Source organism: Lottia gigantea, assembly GCF_000327385.1.
Source record: "Lottia gigantea unplaced genomic scaffold LOTGIsca_2, whole genome shotgun sequence".
NCBI classification, from domain to species: domain Eukaryota; kingdom Metazoa; phylum Mollusca; class Gastropoda; family Lottiidae; genus Lottia; species Lottia gigantea.
Window position 1 is genome coordinate 3,420,994 of NW_008708400.1, and position 15,560 is coordinate 3,436,553.

Sequence of the window (15,560 nt, forward strand, 5' to 3'; positions counted from 1 at the left end):
ATGGATTACAAGGTTTCTAAATGACTTATAACACGTCTGGCTAAATTTTACATATTCTAAAGGTTAGCTTTAGAGTTTAGAAAATCATTCATGGGTCAGTTCAGCTTTAAAATGTACCAGTACATCATCATCATCATCTTCAATAAAGCTTCATTTATTATTGGTAGATGATGCTTTCAATTGTTTTTCTTGGTAAAGGCACTAAATTAGTAGATGCTGAATCACACTGAAATTAACTTTGGCATTCTCTTAATATGTTATATTGTTGGATTGTTGGTTCGAAGTATAAAATCAATTATTCATAATTTTGGTTAGATATGGAACCTTCATCTTCACTTGTGGGGCTAATACATTGAAAGAAGGAAGAGTCAATCACCTATAGTTTGGCTTTGACATGTAAACATCACCTTCACTAAGCATAGCTCTAATAGCTTTAGGTGGATGATGATATCTATTTGGATTGTCTAATTGAGTAGATGCTACACTAATAGGTCTTTTGGCTTCATCATTCTCAATAGAACTCATACCAGATTGAGCTTGTGGACTAATATTATGTACATCATTAGATATTGTATCTTGTATTGTCTTTATCATATAACATATCTCTTCTAATACTTGCAGAGTCTGAAATTTAAAATGCATGTTTTTATTTTTTTTTTTAAAAAAGAAGTTGTCACAAACAGTAAGTTCCAATGACCCAACTCCATATTCAGTTCAACTGCTCTAACAGTGATTTTTGAATCTGAAATTTGTTGAAGATCACATGACCTTGATGTGTCTTGTACTAGGTGATAGGTCAAAGTGGAAGGTGAAAATACCATGAATAAATTACACTCCTTGGCTTTATATAAAATAAAGGACTCCATGATGCTGTTAATTTGAATCATATAGAAAAAATTCAAGAAATTCAATTTTATAGAAAAGAGTCAGCTATGATTAAATACCACTTACCTCTGTATCTGCTACAGGAAATGTTTCTTCAGTTTGTTTATCTTTTTCTAGGACAGTTTTAACTTATCTAGAACTATTTGTGAGAAATCATCAGCCATCATGGAAATTCTATAATCAGTAACATCAGTTAATTTCTGTTCAAATGCTCTTGTCATTTTACTTAATATTCTACTGTCTAGAGGTTCCTGAAATGAGGTAATAGAATAAAGAACAAGTAAATCAGTTCAATATCTGCATTCCAGCTAGATGTAAACTGCACCTTTGCTTTGTAATACTTTTTTGTCAAAGAGTTCATTCTGCAAAACATTTCAAAAAATAACATCAGTAGAGTATTGACATATTGTATCAAAACAACAAAATTTCATGAGTTGTCAAACATTACCTTTTTCCCAATTGTTGAGTTGGCAAAACTGTTCACCTCAGTACCTACATCAGATTCTATTAAATTTAACCATTTAATATATTCTGTGTTAAACAGGGTCAGATCTCTCAATGACATTCCTAAACAATAAACATATTCAGCTTGTGATGCCATAGAATGTAACATTCTCCAACTTTCTATTATATGATCTGGTCTCTGTAAGAATAAAAAAATATTAACAATGTTAACAAGTTTACAGATTGAACTAAAATTTCCAAGATGCATTAATTTCTAAAAATACTTTCAGCAAAGCAATGCTTACCTTACTCATTGTAGATTCTGATAGCAATGCTTACCTTACTCATTGTAGATATTCATAGCAATGCTTACCTTACTCATTGTAGATATTCATAGCAATGCTTACCTTACTCATTGTAGATATTCATAGCAATGCTTACCTTACTCATTGTAGGTTCTTATAGTAATGCTTACCTGACTCATTGTAAATTCTGATAGCAATGCTTACATGGCTCATTGTAGATTCTATTAGTAATGTGTACCTGACTCGTAGATTCTGATAGCAATGCTTACATGGCTCATTGTAGATTCTATTAGCAATGCAATGCTAACTTGACTCATTTCAGATTCTAACAGCAATGCTTACTTTGCAGATTATTCTCTGGACACGCTGTGATTATTTTAGATTAAATTAGCAATATATACCTGACTCATTGTAGATTCTAATAGTAATATTCTCTGGATTCACTGTGATTATTTAAAATTAAATTAGTAAATTTTACCTGACTCATTGTAGATTCTAATAGTAATGCTCTATGTAATTTCAGCCAATCACCATGTTGTTTTGCAGAAGTTATGATATCATTTAATTGTAGAGAGACAGATCTTATATTAGCATCACTCATTGGATCACCTGATCTTGGAGGACCACCATTTTGAAAATGGAATGCTGCCTGAATAATAAAGATACCATACATGTTATTAGTAATGTGGATTCTCTTAGTAACCTTGTTGAAGGCTGGTGTTTCAGAAGAATTTGCCATTGTCTCTTCTTGCACTGAATTAGTATGTAATATTAGTAGAAATTCAAGAAAAACCTACCCTATCTTTGGAAAGGAAAACACTATGATAATAGCCACTAGAATTCTCTGCAAACATATTTTCTTGCCTAAAATAATAAAGTATATGAAATCATTTCACTTTTTACTCAAATAAGACAGACATTTAATATGATGCCAATGTCAATAAATTTATTCTCAAATTTTCAAAACTTACCCAATTCCATCAGTATTTAGAAAATGTAACAGGAAATTCTTCTTAACAGGAACATATCGCCAGCCATCAATTACAATATATGCCTAAAACAAACAAATGAAAACATAAAATGATCATGATCTAATTTTCTGCACCTGATTTGGCTATTGAAAATGGGCAACGCCATGCAGTGTGCAGGGAGGAAAATTTTGACAGCACAAGAGCATTAACCTATATTCCAACTATCATGGGATCTTCAACATACACAACTTGCAGTTGACACAAGCCCATCCCCCCCCCCCCCCTCCCCTCTTAACTGATCAAACCAGGAATTTAGACTCTCTTTCTGGCCTCTTAAATAACATAGGAAAATCTTGTACCATTTAGATCAACAGTTTGTCAAGCACTCTTCCATTGCAGCATCTTATATCAAAAGACAACTGGCAAAAAATTTACCTTCAGATAAGCAGGTTCTTTCCTGGATGCCACCATCTCAAATTCAGTCCAAAATCCTTTACGTTTATTGAGAATATCTTCCCATGGCCAACGAATTTCTTCATCACCCATATAAACACCCATAACAGGATAGGTCTTTCTTTCTATCAGTTCACATACATGACTGTGGACTGAAAGTTATTAATAAGGTTTTATGTGGTTTATAAGCAAATACTGATATAACAGTATCAAAAAATGGTATTTCAAGGGATTGTAAAAAGGTTTTCTTATGTGTATCATGAACACTGATAGCATCAATTTGCACCATTCCAATTTTCATTCAGACATCTGTGGTTCCTGCAATTCCACTAAAACCACGTGTTTTATGACATCACTTCTTGATGCTATCAGTGTTACACATAAAATTTTAAGAAAACCTCTTTACAATTCCTTTAATGCAAAACATAGCCTACTTATTTACAAAACAATGTGGATATTTGGTGAATAAATTTGTTGTTTTTTAAAACACTGGAGAAGAATATTTCACATCATAATTTAAATTTACATTCTAAAGCATAATGCAAAAGATATAATTGTACAGTCAAAGTTATTTGAAACTCAAACTTGAAACAAAACTATTGTAATGTTGTTTACTATACCTATTTTAGCAAACAGTTCCCTGACATCATCTTCACAGCCAGTAGGACCTTGTATATAATAATGTTCATCTATAGTTATTTCACGTATATATGGCTGTAATTTCCCATAATACACTGTATTTCCTGTTATAGCTGGACAAATACCAACCTGAGAGTTATAAAATGGATAAAGATAATCTAGAGTTCTTGATTGGCACTAGATCTGCTATCTGCAGTTTTATAATATTTGTCCATTGAAAAATGCTGGTATAGTCAAATCATGCTTGTCAATCACTTAGTGAAAGACGAGTATTACCAAATGACAGTGAACTGATCTTACCCTAAAAGGACCCTTTCTCTGTATATAATTTCTGGGTATAAAATGTTTAGCCACTATTTGAGCTATGGGAAGGAAGGAATCAGCATCAAGTACAGACATTATGGACAGTGGACCTGAAAGAGTGAAATACAGTACAAGATATAATTTTCCTTTGACAAAAACCTTATTAGCAGAAGTCAGAATAACTTTGTTGGAAAGCAGTGCACATCTGCAGTCAACAGTCAATATTATCCTAAGAAATTGTATACTGACAGCCTCTGAATTTAAAGATGAAGGCAGAAGTCGAAAGACAGATACATGAAATGTATGGAAACAGAACGAATGTCCAGTGCGTTTGACTTTCAGGTTGAAGTACTTTCTTTGACCCAACAGAACTTACCAAAAACATCACAGTTGGGGAGCTGATATACAAAATTCTCTGAATCTACCAGTTTAGGTGAATTATCCATTATTCTCTCTAATAAATCTGATGGTTTTTCAAAACACAAATCCATTCTGAAATTTGAATTTTAATGAAAGTTAAAAATTAAAATCTTTCAATGAGAAGATTCTGAGTTTGCTTGTTTCCAGATTTAGAAAGCATTAATGGATTGTTCCCTACAGAATTCAGGGAATTCATGAAAAAATAGACTTTTTCTGAAATTCTGTTGTGCTTGTGAAAAAAACAGCAGAATAAAGCTGCTTTTAATAATAGCATGTTGTAGATGATTAAAGGAACATTCCACTTTTTTTGTAGGTCGAAAAAATTTTTCAGTCAGATTTGTGAAAACTATATATCAAAATCTACAGAAGTGTATCCCATAAGGTATCTGAAAGTTTCAACTAAAAAAATCCATTATATCCATCATTATATAACATCTTAAATTTCGTTATGTTTGAAAACTACTGTAATTTGAGTAAAATAAACGCCCAATTCTAGAGAAATATGTCTCCTACGTTTTCTAAATGTTTCAACTAATAGTATAGAGCCATTTTAAAGCTAATCACCAAAACTAGGTCAAACTGCTTTCTTAATAATTAGTACTCTCAGTTTTCAATTAACCTTTTTAAAACAAATTCAGTTTGATCAAGTAGATACATAGACATAAATAGCATATTTTAGAAATATTTTCAGGTATAATTTACAATGTTTTTGATAATGAAAATCTTTTACAAAAAAGCGGAATGCCCTTTAAAGATAAGCACTTTACAAACCTCATAGCACATTCTCTAAGTCGTGTTATAAATCTGGCGTAGGGATTTGGTGGTAAGTACTCCCCTGTAAATAGTTCTACTAAGAAATTATACCATGTTTCATCCAGATGGGTGTCTATCATATACTGGAAAAATAAATTTCAATCTCATATATACATGTCGTTAATAAACATACTAAATTGGCTCTTCAGACACTCTAAAAGAAGAAGCATAATAAGCTTTATGAAGAAAATGAATTCTTTTACAACTGACATTTTATTTGGAGTATTAGTTCAGTCAATTTGGCAGAAGGGATCAAACATCAAGCTAGATTATTATAACATGCCCTTGTTTGGGTCTTTAAACACTAACTGGCACAAGATTAAAGGTCATATTATCTGCAAAGTTACAAACAATAAAACAGGTGAATGATTCTTACCTTCATTAAAACTGATTCAGTGGACATTATTTTAGGTGAAGTATCTCTTTCTATACACATCTGTACATTAATAACTGTCAAAACATGTCTATACATGAATATTAATATATAAAATATATTTCATCAAGATTTCTATTTTCAATATTTTAAATTTTCAATGATTGTGTTATAAAAAATTTGATGAAAATATACATATTGTTTCATGTTTTTTCTCTGTGAAACTACACTTGTCATCCGTGATCTAACACAATTGCTATTCACCACATATTGTAGGTCATTAGAATATTCAACCTAAATACTCTCTTAAATATATGATTTACCTATTAAATTGTGAAATTATGGAACATTTAGAGTTAAAAATTGACATTTAATACTGTTGTTCATGCTATTGGGCCAAAACTTGACTGACAAGTTATTAAGATGAATTTTTGAAGATGATGGATGGCAGGATAATAACATACTCCCCAAAAAATTAAATTAAATAAATAAATGAAACATTGTGATTTACATTTAAATGAGATAGGTTTTACTGAACTTATAAGCTGAAGACAATTGAAGCTCAATCATTCTATGATTGATCACTATTGACAATGTTTCATGAATATTAAGCTCAATAATAGAATTCCAAATTTCCTTTTTCATTTTTGGATGTCACAGTGACTGATCACTGGGCTAAATCATCAATTTTCCAATATCACTTTTCACTATGTTCAGAGGCTCTGAATCAGAGCACTGTTAATCTAAACTTACCACTGTTTTCATGTTTAATAATATTTTCATCTTCTACACCATGTTTATAAACTTCATCAACTTCTCTTTTTAACGTGCCAGTCTGAAATTATACACATAGACCAAATAAAAATCTTTCGAAATACTCCAGTGGATTGTGTGTGTACTGATATAGAATCCAACATACTGGTAATAGGCATCTGTCATCTCAATTCCTTCAACATGGTCCCAAAAAATAATTATAAAAGGTACCTTCTTTTTGGGTTCAGATTTATCACGTAATTTAGTTTGTGGTCTTTGCATTTCTGTTGGAAAAGTCTTCTGCATCTTCTCTATCAAATCCTGAAGAAGTAAGAACAATCTTTCAATCTAATCCTCAAGCCAAAATCTTTAAAACAAGTAATTTGAATCTTATGAATCCTGTACATGAAATTGACTTTCCAATTCTCACAAATTCTTGCAAAGAAAATGAGATATTACCTCCCTTGACTCATTAAAGGGAGATGATAAGGTCTTACCACTAACTTAGGACACCATTGTAAACTATCTTCTGCTACTTGTATTGCCATTGTTTGACAATAAGAGTTAATATTACGTAGAGTGTTCACAATCTGAAATGTACAAGGTATAGATACATTGAAGTAGTTAATAAGATAGCTACATTACAATCATTCTGAAAGTTTAGACTTTTCGGTAGCCTTTTCTCTCCAGATGAAGAGTTTATAAACTAAAAAAAAAATGTATTTATCAAATGTTAAGTTTGTCCTATTTATGTTAAGATTGATAAAAATAAAAAGGATTAGACACATACCAACATAAGATGAGAAGCAGAACCAAATTGGAAATCATCTGGAGCCAATAAATCATCTATTTTAGCTAATAAAGTTCTACCACAGGCTACCATATTGTCACTTCTTTCTTGTCTACAAAACAAGCACAACTTCATATTTAAAACATGTGACAACTACATGTACATAAGAATATATATAAAAATCAGGAGTATTTTTTACAATTATTGATTTTTGACTCTGATTTTGCCTGGAGACAATGGGGTTTTTTAATGAAAATGTATAGAACTTACAAGCTGCTGGATAAAAGTTCTTCAATATCTGATTTATATCTTGCTAGTAAATATCTTATAATATAAATATCATCAGTCTAAAATATAACTTTACATCTTTTAATAGTAAATACAAGTATCTTATAGTGTAATATCTTCAGTCTAAATTGTAAATTTGTATCTTTTATATCTTTAATAGCAAATACACGAATCTTGTAATAAAGATATCATCAGTCTAAATACATGTGTCTAAAATATGTAATTTATTTTCTATATCTGATTTATATCTTTCTAGTAGATATCCTATAATAAAGATATCATCAGTCTAAATAATATACTATAAAATATAATAAAAATATCATTCTGAAATATATATGATATATCTTCTATTTCTGATTTATATCTTTCTAGTAAATATCTTGTAATAGAGATAATAAAATATATGATATATCTTCTATTTCTGATTTATATCTTTCTAGTAAATATCTTGTAATAGAGATATAAAGTCTAAAATATATGATATATCTTCTATATCTGATATATATCTTTCTAGTAAATATCTTGTAAAAGAGGTATAAAGTTTAAAATATAGGATATATCTTCTATATCTGATATATATCTTTCTAGTAAATATCTTGTAAAAGAGGTATAAAGTTTAAAATATAGGATATATCTTCTGTATCTGATTTATATCTTTCTAGTAAATATCTTGTAAAAGAGGTATAAAGTTTAAAATAAAGGATATATCTTCTATATCTGATTTATATCTTTCTAGTAAATATCTTGTAATAGAGATATAAAGTCTAAAATATATGATATATCTTCTATATCTGATATATATCTTTCTAGTAAATATCTTATAAAAGAGGTATAAAGTTTAAAATATAGGATATATCTTCTATATCTGATATATATCTTTCTAGTAAATATCTTGTAAAAGAGGTATAAAGTTTAAAATATAGGATATATCTTCTATATCTGATTTATATCTTTCTAGTAAATATCTTGTAAAAGAGGTATAAAGTTTAAAATAAAGGATATATCTTCTATATCTGATATATATCTTTCTAGTAAATATCTTATAAAAGAGATATAAAGTCTAAAATATAGGATATATCTTCTATATCTGATATATATCTTTCTAGTAAATATCTTATAAAAGAGATATAAAGTTTAAAATATAGGATATATCTTCTATATCTGATATATATCTTTCTAGTAAATATCTTGTAAAAGAGGTATAAAGTTTAAAATATAGGATATATCTTCTATATCTGATTTATATCTTTCTAGTAAATATCTTGTAAAAGAGGTATAAAGTTTAAAATAAAGGATATATCTTCTATATCTGATATATATCTTTCTAGTAAATATCTTATAAAAGAGATATAAAGTCTAAAATATAGGATATATCTTCTGTATCTGATATATATCTTTCTAGTAAATATCTTGTAAAAGAGATATAAAGTCTAAAATATAGGATATATCTACTATATCTGATTTATATCTTTCTAGTAAATATCTTGTAATAGAGATATAAAGTCGAAAATATATGATATATCTTTTACATCTGATTCATTTTTCGGGTATATGACGTTTTATTCTTTTTACACTTAATTATCAAAGGGTTAAATGGGCTTGTGGTTTTGAATAATAATTATAGGGTATAAAAGAAGTACATAGTACAGCCAACGTAAATTATTTTTCTGTACACTTCTGTTTTTTTTTGTGTAATTGTCAACCACAATGACAATGTATCATCACAGAGAATTGTAAGTGTGCAAATGCCACAAAGTAAAATCTTTTATAAATCTTATGATATTACTTACATTGGCAAAACCTCGTAATAACGCTCTGATAGATATATTTTGTTCCATTAATAAATTTAAACGCCCTGGTGTACCATGTAATAAACGATAGATTTCTATTAATAATGTAGGGGAATAGGATGACCTGAAAAAATTGTCATAGAAATAATAACACTTGACTACATTAATGAAGTATTAATTGTCATATATCTGTCTTGGGTCCAATGATATTCAAAGCTTACAGCACATGACATAGTTATCAGAGTTTTCTATAGAATACAGAATGGTTTCCATGAATGAATGAACATCACATGATACACAAAGAAATGACAAGTTAAACAAAAGGGGGCACAACTTGCTTACAATAGGATTCCATGCAATTAGGGATGGGTAATCATTTTACCAAGTCGAAAATGCAAAGTCGACTTCTTCCAAATGTATAATGTCCCTTTAATTTTTAATTTGCCTAAAGAGGTCATCAAAAATATCTTTCTTTCCAAAAATTTATGGTCAGTTAAAAGTAGAAGAAGCAAATTTAAAGAAGGTCACATTTATAAGATAAAGATTTATACCTCTCCATAAGCACTAATAATAAAACATTATAAACTGTAGTAAATAAATCATTGGTAGGACTATTTTTAGCTATATTTCTTTGGTAATGGGATCTGAAATAGAGTTAAGAATTTTTTTTTCATTTTGCACTTTCAGAATCCCTGTATAATTTGATAAATCCATAAAACATTGTTCAATGGATTCATCAGATTATAGAGGGATTCTGTTGTATATTTATGGCACTGGGTAGGTCTATGGATGAATTAACTCTCTTATTGTCCAAGTTTGAAAATCTAAATTGTATGTTCATTCTAAATATTTAGGTGGGAAAACAACTTACTTTAAAGGGGAGACAATTTGCCAAGCAAATGGACCACTACCAGTATCACCTCCTAGTTTAAAACCATCTATTCTAATTTTCTGTGGTTTATAACGTTCTAACTGTTGATAAACATGATTCTGTAAGCCACTGACATTGGCACCCTGAGAACTTGTTGATAGTCTTCTTGTAGAACTCTGTCTTGTCATTCCACGAGCTGAAATTAAATTGGTTCAAGTCAAATATTTCTTCCTCTTTCTACTGACTCCTGATCTTCTTTAATTTTCAATGATGCAGGACAGCCATTGGATTTTTTTTCTAATTATTATTACTATTATTGATTTTCTCCTAGTGATTTGATTCAGATGCAGATTACAAACATGGAAAAAAAGAAACAAAGAAATTTTTTACAAGAAAAACAACTCAGGTGGATTCTTTCAACCAGTTGGTCCTGGGGCAAACCTTTTGAAATTGATATATCCCAGATTATCCCAACCCATTTGCAACTTGGTGGATTGAAATAATGAGGAAAGATAATTTATTCAAGGTCACACTTCTATCAATACTAAAACCCAGATGTCAAAAAACCTTACCAGATCCAATATGTATATTCTGTAAATCTGCTTCTTCTGTTTGAGGTGTAAAGATACAGAAATAGTGTTCAGCTTGAGTTTGGTTTAAAAACACTCCTTCATGTAGGGAAGACATAGGAAACTCAGAAAAACAGGAAAGCCTAAAATTAATATATTTTTTTAATAGATTGTTACATAATCTTTAAAAAATTCTGGTAAAGTAAGTTTTTAAACTTTTTATGTCTATCAGAAAAACAGATATTCAATTTGCACCATTTCAATTATATGTCTGTAGTTCCTGCAAGTTCACTAAAAATAATCATAAAATGCTGGCAAGAAATACCTACAAAATATTCACTGTGGACAATAACGACCCCTCAAAAACCACATTTAAAATGAAAATCAAGAATTTCATAGAAAATTAAACAATAAATAATAAAAAAAATTCTTTGATATTTTTCCCTTGATATATATAACAAGATTTATACAAACCCATTTTCTGTTATAGTATCGGTGATTTCAATAAAATTTAAAGCATATTGTTTCTGTCCTCTAACATAAGACATCTGATTAGTGGGATCTACACGAAATACACACTGTCAAAATGAAAATTAGCTAAATTAGTGAATTATGAACTTGGATCATCTGAAAAAACACACTGTCAACAAAAAAAAGTAAAAAATAATAAGTCAGCTAACTTGTTTTGCTAATACTAAAAATATCCTACCTCTACATTTATATATCTATTACCAATTACAGCATCACTGATTTGCTGTAGGAATCCAGCCTGAAATAGAAGACAAGTAGCAATAAATCATATAATGGTAAAACACCAAAAACCTCTCAACCTATATCAAGAAATTTGTTTGAAAAGTCAAGATACATGCAATCAAGATAGATTTTCCAAATAACAGGATAATTTACATAATTTACAAGGATGTAAAAATTCAAAAATAATGCCAACAACATAAATGATTTTCTTTTCAGCTGAACAACATTAAAGAAATGGAAATCTAGTTTTAAAGTAAAAACACTTATACACCATCTTATATTAGCATGTTTGTGAAAAAACTTCCAAAATAAAATTTTACCTTATCTTCTTGTATGGAATTTGGATCCCAGAAACTTGAACTCCATTCTGCTGTTTTTCCCTCACCACTAATACGAATTGGAACATTGACTCCTAATTATAGAATTTGACAAACATGAAAAAAAAAACATGATAGTCACAAGTTTGCTTTAAAAATATTTTCTTATGGATGTTTTATAAATAAAAATAAGAAGAGCCCTTGCTTTTAAATTAATTTAAAATTGCGTTAATTTTAATACGATCTATACCCCTAAATTTCGCTTAAAGGAACAGGTTGGCTAGTTTTTTGACCAATCGTATAAGTTTCAGAACAGCTCACTGTCAAAATTTGAGCCTTCATATTCATGTGTGAGTCATCTTTTTCTTGTGATGTCCACTGCCATATACATCTATAGAAATAGGAAAATAAATTTCTAGTTTGAGATATTTTTGAAGGAATCATTTTCGTACATATCTATTACATCTGAAAGATATGTCCCTATAAGGAATTTGCTTTTAAATAGTCTAACAGTACAATACCTAGCAGTCTATGTTGTTTACTGTTATCTAGATCATCAATATCTCTCATTACATTGTTGACAAATAATGGTACACCCTAAAATAAAATTAAAAAAAGTGGAAGAATGAGCCAGTAAGAGATATTTTGAACAACTGTCAAGGGATCTTAATATTCTGATGCCACAGTAAATGCTTCTGAAATCAATCCAGTGTTACTCCTAATTTCTATCTATCTATCTTTTGCTAGCATAAAGATTTTAATAAGATGATCAATCTCCTACCTGAGACACATCAGGCCCAGCAATAATATAAGTAATTCTCAGTTGTAGTAAATGTGTTTGGTTATAAAATGAACCCAGGAAAACAGTTGGTCCTACTATAGCAACTACTGGAAGTACCTAAAAGAAAACAAAAACAAATCCTGTGAAGTATATTTTATCAGAGGTTTGCTTTTTTTTGTCAGAAATTGTTATTGGTAACTCTATGTCAAAGCTTATTCTCCATCTTTATAAGATATAAGTGTTTCTGATGCACATTTAAAAACTATACAAAGCCATTCTTTGGGAAATATAGAAATATGAATATAAAATTTTAGAAATAAACCTATTAGAAGACTTGGGAAAAGCATCAGTTTGCTGCAACACACATAAAAAAATGAGTAAGCCTCTTTACAATCCCATTAAATCCCATCTTTTATGGAACATGTATCCACATCTATGCTAAACTCAAACACATACTGTAAAATCTTCTTCTGTGATAATATCATCAGTTGTAGGTGTGATATCCTCTAGTAACCATTTATAATGTGATAATGTTCCAGGGTTAACTGTAGGTAACAAACTAGACAATCCCCAAACACATGGATTCTCTTTTAATGTATACAGATTTAATAGTGAGGTTTCTTGTAGTAACTTTCCTGAAGGAAAAATAATATTTCAAAAATAGAATAAAAGTAAATGAAATACCAATATTTAGAACATATGAAATGATTGGAGTTTTACGAATAAATTTTCTTTGCGTGGTTGAGCTTATGAAGATGGGCAACACAATGTACTACAAATAACATTTTGCTAGGACAGCAATATTATTCTCCCCTTTTTGATTTTTTAAGGGATCTATGGCGTTCACAATTTGTCGAACATGATTGTGTCCTCAGTTAATTGTTCCAACCAAACAACTAAACATTTTTTTTTCATGTCAGCCCCTTCGACTAATTCAGAGCACATGCTGTTTGAAAAATGAAATAACTAAAGTCAACTGAATTTTGGCTAGGCTCTATCATTTAGCCTGCAATCATAAGTTTTACCTACCAATAGCCATTTCAATTTTCTCAGTGGTATCTCCCTCTAGATAAAATCTAGAAAAACAAAACAACAATATGTAAGTTATTTAGTGTGTCAAGGGAGATAATTAAAGTCACTACCACCAGATAAATTTAATCTTATATACATATTTTATTCTAAAAATTCAATAAACTTAACTTCATGAGATAGCATTTTGAAATATAGTTCTTGCTTCTAATAAAAATACGTACAAGCAAGACAATTCCGTTAATCAAAATCTCGTCCAAAATATGGCAAAATCAAGAGTAAAAGTTGTATAGTGGTAGACTCCTTAAAAGTTTCGAAAAGACTAAGAATGGCAGTACTATGTAGGTCTTGCTTCTACCCTAGGCCTGCAAGTACTTTATATGGTAATCTTATTCTCATTTCACTTTAAAAACAACCAATTTTGAAAACATGACAAACATTTATTCTAGCCAGTTGGGCTTGTGACAATACTAACTGAGTCATAGAATTGACAGTCGACATACCAAATTAGAAAGAGACAAAATGATTTATTCTTACCTTTCTGCAAATTTCCTCATTCTAACAGCAAAACCAGGATAAGGATTATAGGGTAGATCAGTACGATTTAACAGTCTATTTAATACCATTTTAAAATTAGTCTCTAAACCTGTCTGGTCTAAATATTCTTGTATTTGATTGGTCAATCTTGCATTTGGTCCTAAAGGGGCATCATATCTACCTCTCGCTAATATATCTGAAGACTGATAAATTCATAATACAGAATTAGGGACTCTTTAATCTTCATGAACAGATAAAAAATGAATCTGATAGCTGAGCTACTATCTGTAAGCTGATTAGGTGCTATGGGTTCAATTCCCCTCAATGTGAGAAAAAATTTGATTTCACTGGCAGTGCTTTTGAGATTCCTCTAGGCTTATAGCAGCATGATATCCTAGTCTAGGCAATTTGAATCCTCATCAGTGCCAAAAAAATTTCTCCTGTCAATGACATTGCATTCAAGAATCTGTACAATGTTCTGTGTGATTCAAAATGTAAGAGTGAAGATTATACATGTACTATTATTTCAATCTTACATCTGAAGCAACTGTATCAGGTTCTGAGATGGTGCCAATGCCACCTGATCCACGAGTAGGACGTCTTGTTAATGGTGGTGGAGGACCATTATTAGTGGTTGATTTCCTGCGTCCGGCGCTTCCTGCTTTACTGGGTTTATACTGGGCCTTTTGCTGAAATATATGGAGACATAGAAGACACAAAAAGGACAATATGCAATCAGTAGAAAAAGTTTATTTCATCAATCTAAAGAACGTGATTAAACACCATTTTCACTCATCATAAACTTCATTGGCTATCTGGCTTATCACCTAACCTTTTGACATGTAAATAAGTAGGAGAACCTTCAAATTAAGCAGAATATGACAACCTAAACCCCACAAGTAATTTGAATGTCTTACTTTATTCGGTTTTGATTTAGTTGACATGATGTTTTCTCCTATCTATTCCCCTTATAGTTTCACTTCTGTGCCTAGCAATTATCTATTTCGACTATCACAGATTTTTTTAACTAAGAAGCAAAATCAAACTCCACGCTGAAAAAAAAGGCATTAAACTACTGGCAATGGCCATCATAAATATTGTTTGGATTCTGTAAATCATATCCTAGTTCTATGCTAAACGTTGGAGAATTTGGCTTATCTTAGTTTAGTCCTGTTTGATTTATATTGTTATGGTAAGTAAAATTTGGTGCGTGTTTAACTTGAAATAGATTTAAGGAATGTGCTTGAACTGGAAACTTGAAAGGTAAACAAAGTCATGTGACCATTTGATCACGTGGTGTAAATAAAACAGTTTTTTCATAGTTACAACAAAAATATGAAATAAAAAGTGACACACTTTGAACACATTAAATGAAACTAAGAAGGGATGTGGTATTTTTATCCGATTGATCATTGTCGTATTAATGAAGAAAACTAAAATAAAAAGAATATTTAAAATAATCACTTCCGGATTATA

At 30.0% G+C, this 15,560-nt stretch overlaps 1 protein-coding gene across 1 annotated transcript; it reads right to left on the bottom strand.

Annotated features, from left to right (window-relative positions):
* Window positions 1-372: 372 nt before the first annotated feature.
* On the bottom strand, window positions 373-15,028 carry LOTGIDRAFT_152822 (hypothetical protein; the record flags this gene model as incomplete). Its single annotated transcript, XM_009053333.1, has 30 exons — window positions 373-624; window positions 1,334-1,528; window positions 2,113-2,283; window positions 2,432-2,498; window positions 2,606-2,688; window positions 3,041-3,210; window positions 3,679-3,826; window positions 3,998-4,110; window positions 4,377-4,492; window positions 5,192-5,316; window positions 5,610-5,683; window positions 6,360-6,441; window positions 6,591-6,680; window positions 6,857-6,949; window positions 7,150-7,261; window positions 7,420-7,496; window positions 9,228-9,351; window positions 9,779-9,871; window positions 10,099-10,294; window positions 10,671-10,810; window positions 11,142-11,245; window positions 11,377-11,436; window positions 11,741-11,832; window positions 12,259-12,334; window positions 12,519-12,635; window positions 12,975-13,153; window positions 13,548-13,594; window positions 14,085-14,287; window positions 14,621-14,773; window positions 15,002-15,028. The coding sequence occupies 30 exons, from the start codon at window positions 15,026-15,028 to the stop codon at window positions 373-375; spliced, it is 3,579 nt and encodes a 1,192-aa protein (XP_009051581.1).
* Between the last annotated feature and the right edge of the window lie 532 nt (window positions 15,029-15,560).